At 34.3% G+C, this 19,864-nt stretch overlaps 1 protein-coding gene and 2 non-coding genes across 3 annotated transcripts; 2 read left to right on the forward strand and 1 right to left on the reverse strand.

Moving 5' to 3' along the window:
* Nucleotides 1–3,519: 3,519 nt before the first annotated feature.
* On the reverse strand, nt 3,520–3,741 carry LOC114917005 (small nucleolar RNA U3). Its single transcript, XR_003805720.1, has one exon. It is a non-coding gene; the product is annotated as a small nucleolar RNA U3 (small nucleolar RNA).
* An 8,383-nt stretch (nt 3,742–12,124) lies between these two features.
* Nucleotides 12,125–12,323, forward strand: LOC114917009 (U2 spliceosomal RNA). The gene has a single exon (XR_003805724.2). It is a non-coding gene; the product is annotated as a U2 spliceosomal RNA (small nuclear RNA).
* A 3,403-nt stretch (nt 12,324–15,726) lies between these two features.
* Nucleotides 15,727–18,138, forward strand: LOC109815634 (Glutaredoxin family protein). Its single transcript, XM_083077254.1, has 2 exons — nt 15,727–17,532; nt 17,766–18,138. The coding sequence occupies exon 1, from the start codon at nt 16,052–16,054 to the stop codon at nt 17,318–17,320; it is 1,269 nt and encodes a 422-aa protein (XP_082933380.1). The 5' UTR covers nt 15,727–16,051; the 3' UTR covers nt 17,321–17,532; nt 17,766–18,138.
* Nucleotides 18,139–19,864: the final 1,726 nt, after the last annotated feature.

The following is a 19,864-nucleotide window of genomic DNA, read 5'->3' on the forward strand; positions in this document are numbered from 1 at the left end:
TTTTTGTTATATGTCTATAGTAGGGATTTAGGTAGTCTTGCCGAATTAGTTACAATGTTATATTCCAAAGTAATTTCAATGTGTTATAGTTAATGTATTATTTTGATGTTTTTATATTTTAATATTTTTATTATTCTAATTTTTGAGATATAAACTGCTGCTGTAAGACTTCAACTCAAAATGGTACCATTGTTTTGAACATTTTTTTTCTATTAATGACATTTGAGTTTTAGTTTTCATGTGTATTTGGCAGTAGGAGATTCATTCCCTTTCAATATTCTGCAGTTATGTATTGTAATCTTGCCATTTAGTCTAACATGTTAAACTAAAAATTGTTCCAACAACTGTACCAGTTTACAGAATATGTGAAAATAATTCATCTAATATAAGCACTCTTCAAGATACTTTCTGTTTCCTCCTTTTGTTTTTTTAAGCTTAACCAGTGGTCTGCCTTTGTATCAATTTGCAGGACTTCATTAATTGGAAACTTTTTTCTATGACATACAAAAATTGTAACATTTTCCCTTTCTTTTGAAATTTGGAAAGGGTTATCAGTAAAATAACAATAGATGAGGCAGATACTTTAGCAGCTGAGACAAGCATAGGAACAATGAAATTGTGGCCTGGCTGTCTTGTTTGTGATCCTTATCAATTATGAAATCATTGAAATGTCTGTTTCAATCTATTGTGAGGGTTGAAATGAAGGCAATTTCTTTCAAAATTCTCAGTTTGTTTCTGTTAGAATATATGATAATATATTCTGATTTATTATAATATTTGTTAGGCATATATTTAGTTCTTTATTTATAGCTAATTTGTTTTTCAATTTTAGCCAAATTATACTCTGTATAAACCTATGTTCATCTTCTTGTTTGAACGATATGGGACTTTGCTTGCATTCCAATAATCCTCCCCTCAAACAAAGGACCACGGTATCATGGCCCTTTAAGCGATTTTGTGAACACATATATTAACTGGTCACTGGAGTGGCTGTCGGAGGCAGCGACCAGAGGCGGCGGTCGGCGACGCAACGACCGGAGGTCGCGGTCGACAGTGCGACAACCGGAGGCAGCGGTGCGACGACTCGAGGTGGCGGTCGGTGGCGCGGCAACCGGCGGCACGACGACTGGAGATTGCGGTTGGAGGTAGCAACCTAAGGCAACGGTCGACGGTGCGACGACCGGAGGCAGCAGCCGGCAGCGGCGACCGGAGGTGGCAACGAGGGCCTTTGCAAGAAGAGAGAAAAAATATATTCTAAAAGAAAAGAACCTAAGTTTTAGATACCTTTACATTCACAAGACCGACATTACATATGTCATGCAACAAGTATGTTTATTCATGCATGACCCAAGGGAGGAGCACATGCACCCTCTCAAATGCATTTTGCGTTACCTTCAAGGTACTATGAATTTTGGTCTTCATCTATATCCATCTTCTACATCCACCCTTCTTTCTTATACAGATGCTGATTGGGGTGGGTGCCCAGATACACGACGATCTATGTCTGGTTATTGTGTTTTTCTAGGAGATAACTTAATCTCTTGGTCCGCCAAACGACAGCCTACCTTATCACGATCTAGTGCAGAGGCGGAATATCGAGGGGTTGCCAATGTGGTTTCTAAGTCATGTTGGTTGAGAAACTTACTTTTGGAGCTTCATTGTCCAATTCAAAAGGCTACATTGGTATATTGTGATAATGTTAGTGCCATATACCTTGCTGGAAATCCGGTTTAGCATCAACGCACTAAGCATATTGAAATTGATATACATTTTGTTCGAGAAAAGGTTGTTCGCAGTTAGGTTCGAGTGCTTCATGTTCCATCACGTTATCAAATTGCAAATATTTTCACCAAGGTTCTTTATCTGGTGTGTTAAAATATGATAATATATTCTGATTTATTATAATATCTGATTGGCATATATTTAGTTCCTTATTTATAACTAATTTGTTTTAATTTGTTTCCTAATTTTAGCTAAATTATACTCATATAATCCTCACACAATTTTTGCACGGAAAAATTGCAAACCCTCTCATGACACTCAATTATCCAAGTCCCCAATACACCCAAAGGCTAGTGTTGTTGTGGTGAGTAGATCCAAACTATCACTCCTTATTTATAGTTATAGTCTATCACTTCCCTTCTTCAAAACTACCCGATGTAGGATTTTGGAGGATACTTACACAACTATTAAGCGCTAAATTTGATGAGTTTCAACTAATAAACTTGAGAGTAAGGAGTTTCAACTAATAAACTTGAGAGTAAGGGTTTAATCTAAACTTAGTATAAGTTTATACAATGTAAATTAATCGGATAAATTTTCTTGCATATCCAACTATATTTTAGGATTTTAACTGGTAGAATTTTTTGCTTTTGCATTTGAGGGTAGTAACAGGTAGAAAAACTGTCAGTTTTTTTTATATATGTATTTATGGTATGATTTGTGCTTCATATCTATTAATATAATATTTTCTTATTAAAAAATTGATAAATTTATTGTTAATTAAATAATAAAAATGAAACACCAAAATTAAATAAATTGATTAACATTTTATTTAATGAGTTAACTCACTAATATAAATTCATTAAATTATTCAATAAAAAACGTTATGCACAAATAAATGAAAAAACTACACAACGTAACCTAGTTTTATTAAATATAAAACTATTATTAATAAAGACTTGTGACTTTTTTGGTGTACCCTTCTTTTTTGACTATTACGCTCTTGTAACTTCCAAAACATTTGTTATTTTTCATAACTTTTTTATTCTCTTTCTTCTCAACTTTTTAGTAATTTTCTTTTCAAATTTCTCACGTTCTCTAAATAATTATCTAAATCCATTCACAGTCTCTAATTGTTAACATTTCCCTCATATTTAATTTCAATTCTCTTTATAATTCATTTTATTTATTTTTGTTAAAGAAAATACACAAAGGTACGGAATATTTTTTTTACATTAGTATATATAATATAAAATACTTTCCATCATGTGTATTTTATCAAAATAAATAAAAGTAGGACGTAGGATGTAGGAGGTGCAAAGTTGAAAGACGTGGGTGTGAATTTCATGGGCTTTTTTTCATCACATTGGCCTTGTTCAATAGCTTTCCGATGAAAGCCCAAATATAGGGTTTTGGGCTGTGATAATAAGCCTACCACCGGATGGACGACCATATGATCTTCAAGAGTATGAAATTCTGCCATTACCACGTGGCAACTTCCCCTTACCTCACATTCTCATATATATATATATAGCTATGAACCATAGGCTTTTGGAGTTCTTGTTGAAGGGTTAGTTCTGTGCATGTACCTTTATGTTATGGTTTATGGATCATCCTTTTTTGAATTGTTTTCGAGAGCCATCAAATAAACACAGCCACCAAATATTCCTTTTCTTTTTCTATATTTTTTTCGTGTTTGAAAATGTTTTGACTGATTACAACAATATTTTGCTATAGCATTGGGTCTGTTTTTCAATAATGAATGTAAAAAAATGTAGAAATTGGTAAAAAGATTTGGGTCTGTCAGACAACCGTGAGACCATCTTAGACGGTAACTGTCCAAGAACGATCCTCTACAGCACTAGCTGAGGCCCCTCGGAAGAGGGGCTCATTAAGCCGTTAATCACGCTCTGGTCCCACGGTCATGGTTCATCCACCAGACTTAGGTTCCTGTCTCCTTAGAACTCAAGGATACAGAGGTACGAGCCTATAGAACAGATCCTGTTCAAGTAAGGTCGTGGCCATACTCTGCAGACCTCGTAATATAAACTTATGTCTTAGCCTAAACTCGTTCGATGTGGGACTTTTGTTATCCTAGTGTCAATGTCAGTATTAGTAACCTATTGTGGCTTTTGTCACATGATGAGAGTGATTGTTATGGTACACAAATTGTCAAGAGGCAATTGGTGCGAGGTTCAGAAATTGGTTGAACATTTTTCAAGTGTAATTTTTTCTTCTGTTTTACTATATCCCTCCAAAACTTGACAACATTTGTTTGAAATTGAATTTTGGAATTGTTTTTCTTGGTTACTTGGTTTCCACATTGCACTACTCAAAGAAAATGGAGAAAGAATTTAGAGATGCAAATATTCTGAATGCCCTTTAATAATCTTTTCCTTGATTGGCTTTGTACTTCTTATTTAGGAGCATAACAGGTCTTCTAAATTATCATGTAAAAAGTCGAGCCTTATATTTCCTTGCAGCATACTTAAATTGCATGAATGATGTGATGATGAGACATGCACGAACTAATTTTAGTTTTTGATTGACGGTTTAATGTCATACATTCTCTTTAGATTGAAAATATCATAGTTTTTCTAATTTTGCTCTTAGAGTAGCATTGGATTTCCAATCTTGCCTTAATTTTATAGATGAAAAGATGCAAATTATTCATTTAATCTAGCAAGAGCGAGTATGAGGAAACATTATTTTCCATCTTTTTATATAATAATGATAAAATGACATCTTATTTTAACATTTTTCGTTTCCTTTCATATTTTAAAGATTTATACTTGAAAAATGGAAGCAACTTGTTTTTCTTATTTTCATGGTTTCCTGTCCAAATCTTTGATTTGTATCATCGAATGAAAAATTCCATGGTGCAATTGTAAAAATTGGTTTGCATTGATTGATTTAGAGAAATAACCAAATCGTATTAAAAATGAGAATAAAGTTCTTATATGGATATTTTTTATGCTGATATTGAAACTAATCAATGTGGTAAAGGTATTTTAAATAATGGGTGTGTGGGGGAGTAAAAGGAGGTTCAACTTTACAGGTTGGTCCAAACACAGCCAGTATTCTTGCTTTTTGAATATTTTGTAGCATAAATCTTTCTCATTACTCTTTTTTTGCATCTTTGGAAAGGTTTAACCCACCTTACCTTTACCATGTGCTTGTCAACAAAATGCATGAAGAGGTTCATCCTGCTGAATTTGTTTTTTTTTTTTTTTTTTTATTGTTAGCACTTGGCAGGGAGTGTGAATTCCTTCATCAGCATACCTTCGTTTGGAATAACTCTTGTTACTAATGTATAGAATGATTACAACAATATTTTGCTATAACACTAGCTCACTCAGTTTTTGAATAATTAATGTGCAAAATATGTACAAGTATGGTATAGGTCTGTCACACAACCATGTGACCACTCCCAGCCATTAAGTGTCTGAGACAGATCCTCTACAGCCCCGGAACATACCCTCCCAAGGAGAGCTAATCAGGTCCATTGATTGGTTAAAACTTTGAATTTAATTGGAAAAGTAACCAAAACATATTCAAAATGGGGGAGTGTGGGGGTATGAAAAAAAGTTCAACTTTTCAGTTATGTTATGTTTCTTTCATTTATGGTTGTTATATTTCTTTCTTTTATGGTGATTTTACTCTAATTGTGTACTTGTTGCCTATAAAAAAGGTTCTTTCTTTTCTTCTATTCTCTACACTTTTATTTTGTATCAGTCCCCACCCTTTATTCTAGCAGCTTCTTGAATATTAGTAGTATAAATCTTTTTTCATTACTTTTTTTTCCTGCTGACTTTTTTCTTTTTATTGTTGGTACTTGATAGGGATACATTTTGTTTAATTGTTTGGATCGATTAAATGAAGATGGAATATAATGCAAACCAGTGGATCCTATTTCATTGTTTACCTTCATTTTTTCCTTTCCCTCAATTTGGGAGAACAAAATGGGATGGGAATTTTGCTTCATCACAACAAATTCAAATAATATAATGGAAGTTTCTTTCATTACCATTTATTCGATTCCATTTCATTTTAATCTATTTAATTTTATTCCATCTTTTTTCACCAATCCAAATTATAATTATAACTATCTTTGTAAATTATTATTAGGTACCAAAATTTTCTTTGTAGTTTTATATAAAATATTTTTTTTCTTACTAATTTTTACAAAATGTCCATACTCTAAATTTTTCTTTTTAGTTTTTGTACCGTCTCGGTATGTTTCCGATACGGTCAAGGGAGGAGTTGGAATACGGCCGACTTGGTTCTGGCCCATGCGTAGGAGCAATCAGAATTTAACCTGATACCCCCTCCAACGATGGTGATCTCGGTAAAAGCCCGATCCCATATCGGTCACGCTGGTGAACTCGACCGGGTTGGTGGATGGACTCGGCCTGGTTGGTATCGGCCAGGATGGACTCAGCCTGGTTGGTATCGGTCAGGATGGACTCGGCCTAGTCGGTGGATGGACTCGGGCTGGTTGGTATCAGCCAGGATGGACTCAGCCTGGTTGGTATCGGCCAGTATGGACTCGGCCTGGATGGTATCGGCCAGTATCCGAACAAGCCTCACTTTTCACGTTGATCCGAGAATTAAGGATAGAAATCTTACTTCTAATAATCAAATGTTCTCTATGAAAACGGTTAAGGAAATCCCCTCATTCTCGGGGCCCATGAGGCCCGCAAACAAGAAAATATAAAACCTAAATCCCTAGAGTTAAGACGACAGATTACACCTTTGAATGCTCTGGCCCTAAGTCACATCAAGACGGAGGAAGGACAAATCAACAAAAGGGCAGCTGAAAGCCGAGAAGCTGTGGTCGTCCCAAGAGATTTTTATTCCTTATAAAAATGTGAAAGACTAACCAATAATTCTCATTTTATTAAATACCATCTCTTTTATCTTTCCATGATCGATAGGTGTGTTGTTTTAAAGGCACCAAACTCGTGATTGATCGGTAAAAATTCGACTGGGCGAGTATAAATAACTCGAAGACCAAACTCGTGATTGATCGGTAAAAATTCGACTGGGCGAGTATAAATAACTCGAAGACCAAACTCGTGATTAATCGGTAAAAATCCGACTGGGCGAGTATAAATAACTCGAAGACCAAACTCGTGATTGATCGGTAAAAATCTGACTGGGTGAGTATAAATAACTGGAAGACCAAACTCGTGATTGATCGGTAAAAATCCGACTGGGCGAGTATAAATAACTCGAAGACCAAACTCGTGATTGATCGGTAAAAATTCGACTGGGCGAGTATAAATAACTCGAAGACCAAACTCGTGATTGATCGGTAAAAATCCGACTGAACGAGTATAAATCAAAAAGGCTGGCTCACCCCCATCAAACTCTTGAAATCGATATCCGAACGACTCAGTATCCGAAAGGGAATCTTTAACCTGGTCATTTTCTCCTTAAGGTGAGTCGGGATTTTGAAGGACTTATGCATACGATTGATTTTCAAGCTGGGTTAATCTCCTTTATCTCCTATCTTGGTTATTGATTTTAACAAAATATTGCACTTACATCTCTGAGTCAGAGCTTTCGCAATCACAGCTTAATTTTCTCACTGTTATACCAGTCAGAATTTGGGAGACTGGTTTTGCCAAAATTTCATTTTAACTTAGAAAATTTTCCACTCGTTATACCAGTCAGAATTTGGGAGACTGGTTTTGCCAAAATTTCATTTTAACTTAGAAAATTTTCCACTCGTTATACCAGTCGGAATTTGGGAGATTGGCTTTTCAAAATTTCATTTTAACTTAGAAAATTTTTCACTCGTTATACCAGTCGAAATTTGGGAGACTGGTTTTGCCAAAATTTCATTTTAACTTAGAAAATTTTCCACTCGTTATACGAGTCGGAATTTGGGAGATTGACTTTTCAAAATTTCATTTTAACTTAGAAAATTTTCCACTCGTTAACAAGTCAGAATTTGAGAGACTGGTTTTGCCAAAATTTCATTTTAACTTAGAAAATTTTCCACTCGTTATACGAGTCGGAATTTGGGAGATTGGCTTTTCAAAATTTCATTTTAACCTAGAAACTTTTCCACTCGTTATACGAGTCGGAATTTGGGAGATTGGCTTTTCAAAATTTCATTTTAACTTAGAAAATTTTCCACTCGTTACACGAGTCGGAATTTGGGAGACTGGTTTTGCCAAAAATTTCATTTTAACTTAGAAAATTTTCCACTCGTTATACCAGTCGGAATTTGGGAGACTGGTTTTGCCAAAATTTCATTTTAACTTAGAAAATTTTTCACTCGTTATACGAGTCAGAATTTGGGAGACTGGTTTTGCCCAAATTTCATTTTAACTTGGAAAATTTTCCATTAAAAACCTGAATCGGTACTTGGACGATTCGCTAGTCAAAATTTCATTTTACTTGGGAAATTTTACACTTAAAATTTGAGTCGGCATTTGGATGATTACTTGGAAAAAATTTTAACTTAGAATCTTCATCATGATTTTACAATAATCAACATCTCGGCAATTACTCCACACACACATAAAGTAGTTCAACTAATATCAAGAGCAACGCGCAAAGTTCATATAGGACTCGAAAAAGAAGATCACAATAGTTCTTGACAACAATTAGCAAAAACACGAAGACATAAAGAAAAACACAACATTCTAAAGTAAAGCTCAATCATCCTCGGGAGGATCCACCAACTCGTCATTCACGATATGATCAAGGGAGGAGTCGGAAAACAGCCGACTAGCCAAGCCCTTTCGCCTATAATGCTCAGGACTGGAAGGCAAGTATACTGTCTCGGTATGGTTCCGATACGTTCAACGGAGGCATCGGAAAACAACCGACTAGCCAAGCCCTTTCGCCTATAATGCTCAAGGCTGGAAGGCAAGTGTACCGTCTCGATATGTTTCCGATACGGTCAAGGGAGGAGTCGGAATACGGCCGACCTGGTTCTGGCCCATGCGTAGGAGCAATCAGAATTTAACCTGATACCCCCCCAACGATGGTGATCTCGGTAAAAGCCCGATCCCATATCGGTCACGCTGGTGAACTCGACCGGGTTGGTGGATGGACTCGACCTGGTTGGTATCGGCCAGGATGGACTCAGCCTGGTTGGTATCGGCCAGGATGGACTCAGCCTGGTTGGTATCGGCCAGGATGGACTCGGCCTAGTCGGTGGATGGACTCGGCCTGGTTGGTATCGGCCAGGATGGACTCGGCCTAGTCGGTGGATGGACTCGGCCTAGTCAGGATGGACTCAGCCTGGTTGGTATCGAGCAATATGGGCTCGGCCTGGATGGTATCGACCAGTATCCGAACAAGCCTCACTTTTCACGTTGATCCGAGAATTAAAGATAGAAATCTTACTTCTAATAATCAAATGTTCTCTATGAAAACGGTTAAGGAAATTCCCTCATTCTCGGGGACCATGAGGCTCGCAAACAAGAAAATATAAAACCTAAAATCCTAGAGTTAAGATGACAGATTACACCTTTGAATGCTCTGGCTTTGAGGCTTGACCTAGACAGAAAAAACCCTAGTGCACTCCGTGGCCGGAACAGTTTTATATAAAAGAAGGTTTTTGTTCTTACTAATTTTTACAAAATATCCACAATCTATGTATGTCCGTCTTGCTGGGTAAAATATCTTAGATTAATTTGCATCAACTAGAGATTAATTTTAGGTTTAAATATACTTTTAATTTCTTAAATTTATGATAAATTTGCATTTTTCCCTTAAAATTTATGATAAATTGATGTTTTTATTTCTATAATTTTTTTTAAAAAAATTTAGTCTTTCAGATCACCAATAACATATTTGATAATGGTCGATTGAGATAATTGTGTATTATTAATTGGATTTGATATGATATTTTTATTAACAGAAAAATTAGTAAATAGATTTTATGCAATAATATTTGACTAATTCCTTAATAAAATTGAAGTATAAAGATTAAAATAAAACTTCTTTAAATTACAAGATTAAAAAATTAATTTTAAATTTAAGAAACTAAAAATAAATTTATTTTAAATTTGAAAGATTAAAAATAAATTTATTTTAAATTTGAAAGATTAATTTTATTATAGTGTTTGGTCTGGCTTGAAACTATTTTTCACGGGTTTAACTACCATTACAACAGATACCATTCAAATAGACTAATATTTCGTTTTTCCAAGTTTAGTTAAAAAAAAACACACACACAATACAATTGTCTTTTTCTATGTTTCGCAATGTGCAGCTCTAATTATGTGTTAGTAACAGTTGCAGCTTTTGACAAGGTGGTTATCATGATCTACAGGAATTTGTCCAACTTGTTGCTGCCATATGGATTCATAACTTTACAAAATTTCCTGGCTAAACAACCAATTTGGTGCACTTTTACAAACAAATTATTAAAATGGGATTGTTTTGAAACATATTACACCTTTGGGGCTGTTTTCTTGGGTGTCGCTATGACACGTGGCCTTTTTTTTTTTGGTCTTGGTTGGGCTGGGATGAGCCACATGAGTGTCGCTATGGGCTGAACCACCACAGTTGATGGACTAAGAAAAATAATGTAGCTCATAGCGACACTCTGTAAAGAAAAAAAAAACGAGAATAATAAAAATTACTAAATTTTTAAAAATTATATTTTTTCTTATTTCAATTCTTTTTTTCGTTTTTATCCGAAATTTTTTTATAAATTTTTAAGCAAATTTTATATTTATAAAATAATACTTATATTTTTAAAACTAGCGCTATGGGCCATAGCGCCCCAGGTTTTTTTTTTTCGTTTTTAAAATATTTTCACATTATATTACTAAATTTTTAAAAATTATATTTTTTCTTATTTCAATTCTTTTTTTTCGCTTTTATCCGAAATTTTTTATCAATTATTTATAAAATTTTATATTTATAAAATAATATATATTATTTTAAAAGCGGCGCTATGGGCCATAGCGTCTCAGTATCGCTATGGGTCATAGCGCCTCACTGTTATTTTTTTCAGTTATTAATTTATAGTTTAACTATTATTTTTTAACAATTTATTTTTTATTTTTCTTATATTACGTTATTTTTATTCGTTTTTTCTTCACATAATTTTTTTATATTTTTAAATTTATATTAATATATTTTTTATATTATTTATATAAATGTGTTGTTATAGGTTATAGCGACTTCAGTTTTAGCCGTATTGAGTCGCTATAGCCTATAGCGACTTTGTTTGAGACTCCACCAGCTACAGCGACTCTACTAATATGGCGTTCATGGCTTATAATCATACCCAAAAATGCCACGTGTCACTGGTGTCGCTATGGGCCATAGCGACACCGTAGAAAATAACCTCAAAAGTGTAATATGTTTCAAAACAGCCCCATTTTGGTAAATAGTTTCTAAAAGTGCTCCAAAATGTTCGTTTAGCCAAATTTCCTATATTAAAGATGAAATTTGAAATGTAAATGGTAAAATTTTGCCACGAGTGTTAGTTACAGCAGCCTCACGGATTCTGGCCTGAATAAAAAAAGATTTAAGTTGTAATAGTTATAAAAAAAAATTAAAATTAAAACGGAACCCAACATTTTTTAGCTATGATATCAGTTTCATAACTCCTCAATTTGATGTCTAGCGTGTACTGGTAGATGAATACTGCTGGTGAATTGGTTCTTTCGAATTCAATCATCTTTGTACTTTCTTAATTGTTTATACTATTCTGCTTAATGTTGGTAGTGTAAGTTATTAGGTTGGTCTACCTGCAGCTACTAGTTTTGGCATACCCAACAAGCGATAGTGTAACTACAGCAAACAAGGTCGAAACTAATCACTTGAAAGAATTTTATTTATTTGGCACTACGATGGCTGCAATTATGTTGATTTAATCACCTAATATGTCAATGATTAAAAGGGGATAGGATAAGATGCAACAGCCAGCTTTTAAAATTTATACAAAGTGAATATAAGCATTATTGGTGATCATAAAACAAAGTGCAATAAAGCAGCCATTGCATAATACATAAAATTAATTGTGAAGTTGGTTAGTATTATCACACACCCTTGTCTTCTTTTCTGCTGTCATATTAACTTCAATTGTTGCACTGTCACAGCGCAATTCGCAATTTATAATCTGCATTGTTTCCTGAGTGTTTTTCATCTACTGTTCCTCTGGGTCAGTAAGTTTTTATAACACTCTTTTTGGTTCCTACACGCGGCCAGATGATTTCATTTTTGAAGAGAAGGATAGAAGAGTTTTGTGGTCCATTGTCTTTATAAGCTGAAGACAAGCTTTCAGGTTCCAACACGTGTAATCCTAAACTCCTAAATAAGTTGGTAATTGTTAATATTGTGCATTTCTCTTGATAAGTCTCACAATGGAGAAGCAGCAAAATCCAACTATAAAAGATAATCATCAACACAATTACAAAGCATACCCTTCTCGGCCTTTTGATTAAAATCAAGTGTAGTATGTGTTCTTATTGGTTAAATACATTATATGAGTCATTGATTCACATGATATTACATTTATTTTTTTAAGGAGAGGGCCCTTGGCAGTAGCTTGCTACTCCTACTGGGATTGGCATGTGTTGTCCATGCCTTGCACAAAACCAGAGCTTGGTACATTTCACCCAAATCACTTTTGAATGTTTTATGGGTACGCAATGTAAAATTTTGGTATGTGTTCAAGGGATCTTAAAAGACTTGAACTGGAAGTAGATATATTTAGTACCCTTTTTCCTATTAAAATGGTTTAATAAGAATGTTGGATTGAAATTATTCAGATAAAATTAATTAGTGCTGCATTGGTTGAACCATTAGAAATTTCAGTGATTTATTCACTTTTTCTTAAGATAAGCTCTCCTAAAATATGTATTTTGGAGTCTTTCAGTATTTTGCTATTATGTATTGTAACAATCCTATCTTTTATTCTGACAGCATGTAGCAATTAAGATCCCTTTTCACTTTGAAGACTCTGTATCAACAACTGTACCAAACTTAATTTTTGGTAGCATATGTGAAATTATAGTGATTTTGATAATCTTGAGTTTTTTTTACTATCCAAACAGAACTTTAAGGGCTGTCAAAATTAATAGGTCTATCAGTTTGGCTCATTAAACATCAACGGTTTGTCAAAGTTAAAGCTCTACCAGATTGGTTGGAATTCTATGAAAGAACTCTGCTATGTCTGTTCAGGTGAATCAGTACCATGGCATAGCCTGAATGTCCAATGGATTTAGTTATGCAATAGGAATGTTGAAGAGAATATTTACTGAATTGCTAATTGCCCAAGATAGGTCCAAATTTTGTTGGCAGAACACCCCCTTAGGAAGGTAGAATTTTTATTTACAAATCTGAAGACTATTCTTAAAATATCTAAGGAAATTATTCATCAATTACAAGCACACGTGAAGATATTTTCTCTGTCCTCTATTTTGTGTTTTAAAACTTAACTAGTGGTCTGAAAACTTCAATGGCCATTCCAATTTTATATTCTCATTAGAGACAAAGCCGGGGTAAATAACACACAGAACATTTTCTAGATCATACAAAGGTTGTAAAATTTATCCTTTCTTTTGAAATTTGAAAATGGTTATGAGTAAAGGAACAAAGTAGATGAGAAAGCTACTTTAGCAGCTCAGAGCCGCATAGGAACAATGGAGCTGTGGCATGTGGTCTTGGTGTCCCCTGTCCGGGTTGGCTGCCTTGTGGTCCTTCTCAATTATGAAATGTCTGCTTCAATCTATTTTGAGGGTTGAAATGATGTCAGTTTCCTTCAAATTTTCCATTTTGTTTCCATCATTTCTTACTAACCTTTTGTCATTAGCACAAAAGCATTTACTTTAAAGATCCTAGCATGAAGTTATAATCATTGATGCATGCTTTATTACAATTTTAACTTCTGATTTTCAAGGTTGTTGTTGTTATTCAATGTATTTATTTATATGCAAAACTACATAGTGTCATAAGGTTAACAATCATTTGTGAACTGCTAGCTTAATATGGCATGATGTTGGAAGATGTTACTGGTTGATGATTACAATAATGATTTGACTTAAACCGACATGCAAATTGCATCATTCACTGTTAATTGGATGGGAAGTGTAACTAGAAGGACCATGACAGTTAGTTTTGACATGTGGCTCACGTTATAATCTTATCTTCACTTTATTTATCTCATTTAATTTATCATCAAATATAGCTAGTATCTCTTAACTTGTTGCCAGGACTCAACGAGGTAAAAATGAAGATAAACCTGTAGTTTTTCTCTTTCTTATTTTTAATTTCTGCGAATACATTTTTTTCTGCAACTATAGTCCACATTATTGAATACTATTTCATATCTCATCATTTCCTTCCACTTTCATTTTGTACTTTTATATTTTAATTTTGCTATGCTGCTGTAATATGAGGTGATATGCATCTTCGAATTGATAATATCAATCATCATTCAACTATTTTCTCCCCTTGTGGGTACTGAAAACCACCGTCATTGTTGCATCTCCCTTCTTCTCTTTTACGTGATGCATCCCCTTATCTAACAAGAGATCACAATAAAGGGATATGAAACAAAAATGTTAAGACACTCGTCATGCCATCCTCGTCAAACATGTTTATTGTAGTCCATATTCGACACGAACATTATTAGAATTATTTATTTATATCCAAACGCCACCTAACAAAAACAATATATGAGCAATTCTAATATTATATAATTTAAAAATATAAAATTAAAACTGAATTATATTTTATAATGTATTTTTTAAATAAATTAAGTTAAAAAAATAACTTCAAATTGGATTAGAAAAATTTAAATGCACCAACAAAATATTTTTGGTTACTTTAAGTAAGGTATCAAAACTTCATTGTTGTATATAAAAAAAAAAATGTAATTAAGAGAGAAAATTTTATTAAAGGTGGATACTTCACACACTCATTTTCAGTATTGTGCATAAAAAAATGTAATTAAGAAATAAAATTTCACCAAAAATAAATACTTCACACATTCATTTTCAAAATAGTAGTATTTCAAATCTAAGTTTTAAAATTTAAATTTATGAAAATTAACTTCAAGGGCAAGAGAATTAATAGGAAAAATGGGATTATGAAAACCCTTCTTCATAACTTTGAGATGGGCCAAACTTTCGGTGGTGAACGAACATATATTGGCTTTAAAGGTGAAGTTGCTAACTGCCTGCACTATCGGCTTTAAATCAATATGCTTTTCTCTTTGTTTTGAACAGAAGTTGGATAGGTCCAAGTCAACCTCTCCACCTAAAGGAAAATCAATGCTAATGAATATCATAAACAGCTTCTGGACTTACCCACCGATGAAGGGATATCTTATTTTTTTCAGTTAAAAATGACTTGTGTATGACATTAAGTAAAGAAAAATGCAACACTTAACATGGGAGTTGACGATAATTTTACTAATATTTATGTATTCAAATAAACAAAGTATGCCAAGAAACAAAAAAGTATATCATTTTTTTCACGCACAGTTTTATTTAAACTATTTTATACATTTTTCTTTTATATATATATATTACATCACATCACATTTATTACTTTCACTTTCTTTTTTACTAAGATATGTACAACCTTAACGAGCATTAACCATCTGTTTTAATAACGAGTCAAAATATATGGTAAAATCCAATGATTCAAGTTCCATTCAATGTCGGTTTCTCTCTTTCTGGCAACAATTCGAAGTAATTTAAATGCGATGTAGATTGCAAATAACGATGCGCGATATTAAAATTTGAATTTGGCAAAAAAATGTTGCTAGATTTAATTTAACATTTTAAAACAAGAGGTTGGCAGATCCCATTTAACCACGTTGTCTCTTTCTGGAAAAGTCAAATACTCTGTTTTTACATGTTAAAACAGGTTGCAATACTTAAAAGGAGGGTAACTTAAGTACGTTGTTACGAAATTGCATACCCTAAAAAATTGCACAGGAATCTTCCAATGCTTACTCAGTGACCCTTTTTTACCACTTTATTGTCCTCCAGAAAACAAATGGTCCCTTATCGATTATCATGAGTAATTTAAAAAATGGTCCTCCCAATTGCACATAGCATTGATTTTCATCAACTTCCCCCCTCTAACCCACTTGAAAGCACCGTTCTACCACCTCTCAGTTCAACCATCCTTTGCATCTAAGCCTCCAATCCCTCTCTCTCTCTCTCTCTCTCTCTCTCTCTCTCTCTCTCAAAGGACAATCATTATATCACAAAGTTCTTGACTTTCACAGAGCCAAAAAGATTGGAGTGAGAAGGCATTAGGCTAGAAGAGGAAAAAAGAAAGTGTCATTTTTTGAGACAAGAAGCACACACCCATTGTTGAGTGTGAAATCATGGGTTGCTCAGCCTCAAGAACCATCACCATAGTGGCCAACAGTAACCAAGAGGATCCTTCTCCTTCTGCTTCTCTTACTTCTTCTTTCTCCTCTTCTTCTGCTTCACACAATTTTAATTCTTCACCACCAGTTAGAAGAAGAGCACTTTCTCTCCCAATGCCTCTTGTGCACCACCCTCCCATCAAAAAGGGTGACACACACCACCTTGTCTCACTCACCTCTACCACCTATGGCTCACTTCTCCTCATTGACCAAAAAGACCCCATCTTGAGCCACAAGGACCAACCCCACCTCAAGGACCAACCCTACCTCACCAAAACCTCAAACCAAGGTGAGCCAGAACAGTCACTGTCCCCAGACTCGGTCATCAACACTTGGGAACTCATGGATGGCTTGGATGAAGAAGATGAAGAACAACAACAACAACAACAACATTCCCTCCACACTACCAAGCCTCCTCTCACTTCCATTCTAGACAAACCAAGTTCATGCAGGTACACAGCCTTTGATGGCTCTGCAAAGAAGAAGCTCCTTGATTCCTTTGAATCACTGAAAACTTCGCGAATGCAAAAGGAAAACTCTTCTTCCACAGAATCAACATCAACCAAGAAGCCACTTTGGCAGCACTTGTCTGAGGAAGCTTTGCTTGCCAAGTTGGATCCAAGTGTGGCTTGGAGTTACAGGAGAGCATTATCATCAAGGCAACTAGGTAGGAACACTCTATCTAGAGATGTTAGATCAATGGGGTCTAGCCCTTTGAGATTTCCTTCTTCTTTTACATTTGGTAACAATAGTTTGTGCCGTTTGCCTGGCACTGAAGACAGAATAGTGCTCTATTGTACTAGCTTGAGAGGGATCCGAAAGACCTATGAGGATTGTTGTTCAGTGAGGATGATACTGAGGGGATTCAGAGTTGCGGTTGATGAGAGGGACATCTCAATGGACTCATCCTATAGGAAGGAGTTGCAAGATGCGCTTGGTGGCAAGGGTTTTACCTTGCCACAGGTGTTTATCAGAGGAAAGTATGTGGGAAATGCTGAGGAAATGAAACATCTGAATGAGTCTGGGGAATTGGCAAGGCTTTTGGAAGGGTTCCCCACTCAGGATCCTGGCTTTGTTTGTGACAACTGTGGTGATGCCAGGTTTGTGCCATGTCCCAATTGCAATGGTAGCAGGAAAGTGTTTCAGAATGGAGAAGGAGGATTGAGTAGGTGCCCTCATTGCAATGAGAATGGCTTGATTAGATGCCCAGGTTGCTGCTCATGATTCATCAAAATTAGTCTTAATTCCTCTTGGTCAGTTACTGAGATTCATTTATGTTCTCTGAATGACAAATTCTTCTGAGTCAGCTAGTTACTGAGATTCATTTAAGGAATTGGCTTCTCCGAAAAGAATGTGATCTTATGAAGCATGTTGATCAAATTTCTGACTACACGCTTGAAGAACATGATTATCGACCAACCACAACACCTGATAAGGTTGGCCTTGTTTTTGTTGATTGGGGTAGAATTTGTCATGATAAATTTTGGACAACTACCACGAAAGCACATTTCAGTTTCGTCCTTTGTTTTTAGTTAGTACTTTTAATTGTTATTTGTTTATGTCAGATTTTTTTTATTTTGCTTTATTAGTGTTCATTACCTCTCTGAACAGCAGAAAATAAAACTGACAAGGTTATGTGTACGTGTGTTTAATTTTTTCTAATTTCCAGTGGCTGAGCTATGAAGCTGTATAGCGTGTTTTTTTGCGGCATAATATGCACTTATCAATGAAGCTGGGCGGTCACTGTTTTCAACAGTGAAACCCATAGAACAAACTACAAGGCATTGGTTGAACAACTTGTGCATCATGATTTTTAGCATATACAAATACGAACAGAAGTTGCAATATGCGGGTGTTACTGGTTTTGGCGTTGTGTTTCCGTGTTTGTGCTCTTGTCAGTTTCAGCTAAAATAGATTGTTTTCATCAAAGGGTCAGTTTCGTAAGACTGACCCATCTTGCTGCAATTGTACAGTCTTCACGTTCACGCCATTATTTGTGTCTGCCACTGTGTTTGATGAATTTCAGAAAATAATTTACTGCATGCCACGATGGGTTAAACCGGATCATTTGCTTATATGAATATCTTAATTGTTCTATTTGTTGAAGTAATAATTAAACATTATAACACTATAATATTCACACACATGAGACCATTTTATTGATGTTACTTTAAATCAATGTTCGTCATCGTTCATATATGTATGATTGATAAATGTTGGTGAAAAATAATATAGGGTCACCGCATGTGTGATTGATTTAAAAGCAATGTATGTTTTCCTGCTGAGAAAAGAAAATGTACTGGCGTACGTATGCCATTATAAAAGAAAAACACCAACTTTTGGTAAAAAGTCTACGGAAGAAAAGATTCCTGAGTTTTCTAATTATGAAAGAGGCATGTTGGAATTTATAAGCATTTTATGATAATGTGTTTTTAAAATTAAGCTCTGTTTATCGATGGAAGTAATCTAATACAAGTCGTTAAAAAATTAAAATTGAATCTAACACCAAAATTCCCACATAAAAATATATACACATTTACAGGTACAAACTTTAAAATATAAATATATTTTTGTTACCTAAAAAATATGAGATAATTTTTTCTTTTAAATTTAAAATTAAGATTTTTGGTCATATAATTTAAAAAGTTTAATTCAGGTCTCTATTTTCAAATGTTAACAAATCTGTGAGATGAAATTTATGTATTACTGAATTCGTCTACTTGTATCCTTATGAATAAGAGCAAGATACCAAAATAACAACCTGAGCTTCTTCATCCCAAGTCACTGGCAAGTTTATGCTTTTCATGCTTTAAATTACACTATATTTTTAAAATTTGTGTGCAAGACAATGATTATAAAAGCAAAAACTGTGATAGAATAGAAAAGACGAAAGTAGCTGTCAACCATTGAATGTTCGAATTCTGCATCAAAGATTACCCCACGTTCATATACAATTCACTATAATGTACCTTAATCAAGAGGCAGCATAGCAAAAAAAATATTACATAACTACGGAAAAGACAATCTTTATCTTTTTAGTTTTGTCTTCTCCCCTTAAAGTAAAAAAAATATCGACCATGAATAAAAAAAGTTAGAAAATAAATTCAATAAATTTATAACATACATACACACTGCATAAAACGTTAGGCGATTTTCAGAAAGAGTTTGATAATAGAAAAACCCATGAGTATTACTTGTTGGGTTTGGGCCTATGGACCCGGCCCATAAGTTATGAAGCGGTGGTCCCCAAAAGGTGCAGAGCAATTTAAAGGAAGCGTGTTTTTACGAAACACAAGATGTGAATGACAACCATTTACTGTCGCATGTTGTCGGAACTAGTTACTTGAAGGTGATTTTGTTATGCTCACTCGTCGTTCTCTTACTACTAAACTCACCCGCCCAAGTACTTCCCAACTACCAAAGCGTAACAGCCGGTAACTCAAACAGTCTCTCCCTTCTCCAAGTGAATGTGAAACAGTTTCCAACTTCAAGAAAATTTTGTAGATCGGTTTATCATTCAAAATTGTTGTATGCGCATATGAATTAGGGTTTAAGTTGATACGGAATAACACAAAGAAATACTGTACTTAGAAGAATGTATGTAAATACGCAATATTTATTAAATATTTAAAATTCTTTTAAAAATAAGTATTTAATAATATTTAGTATTTTCTATATAACTAATATTTTAATCTAAATGTTCTATATTTACTTTTATATAATTCAAATTTATGACAAATAAATATTTTAAATATATAAATTATATTA

Source organism: Cajanus cajan, chromosome 6, assembly GCF_000230855.2.
Source record: "Cajanus cajan strain Asha chromosome 6, NIPB_CcT2T_4, whole genome shotgun sequence".
In the NCBI taxonomy this organism is placed as follows: domain Eukaryota; kingdom Viridiplantae; phylum Streptophyta; class Magnoliopsida; order Fabales; family Fabaceae; genus Cajanus; species Cajanus cajan.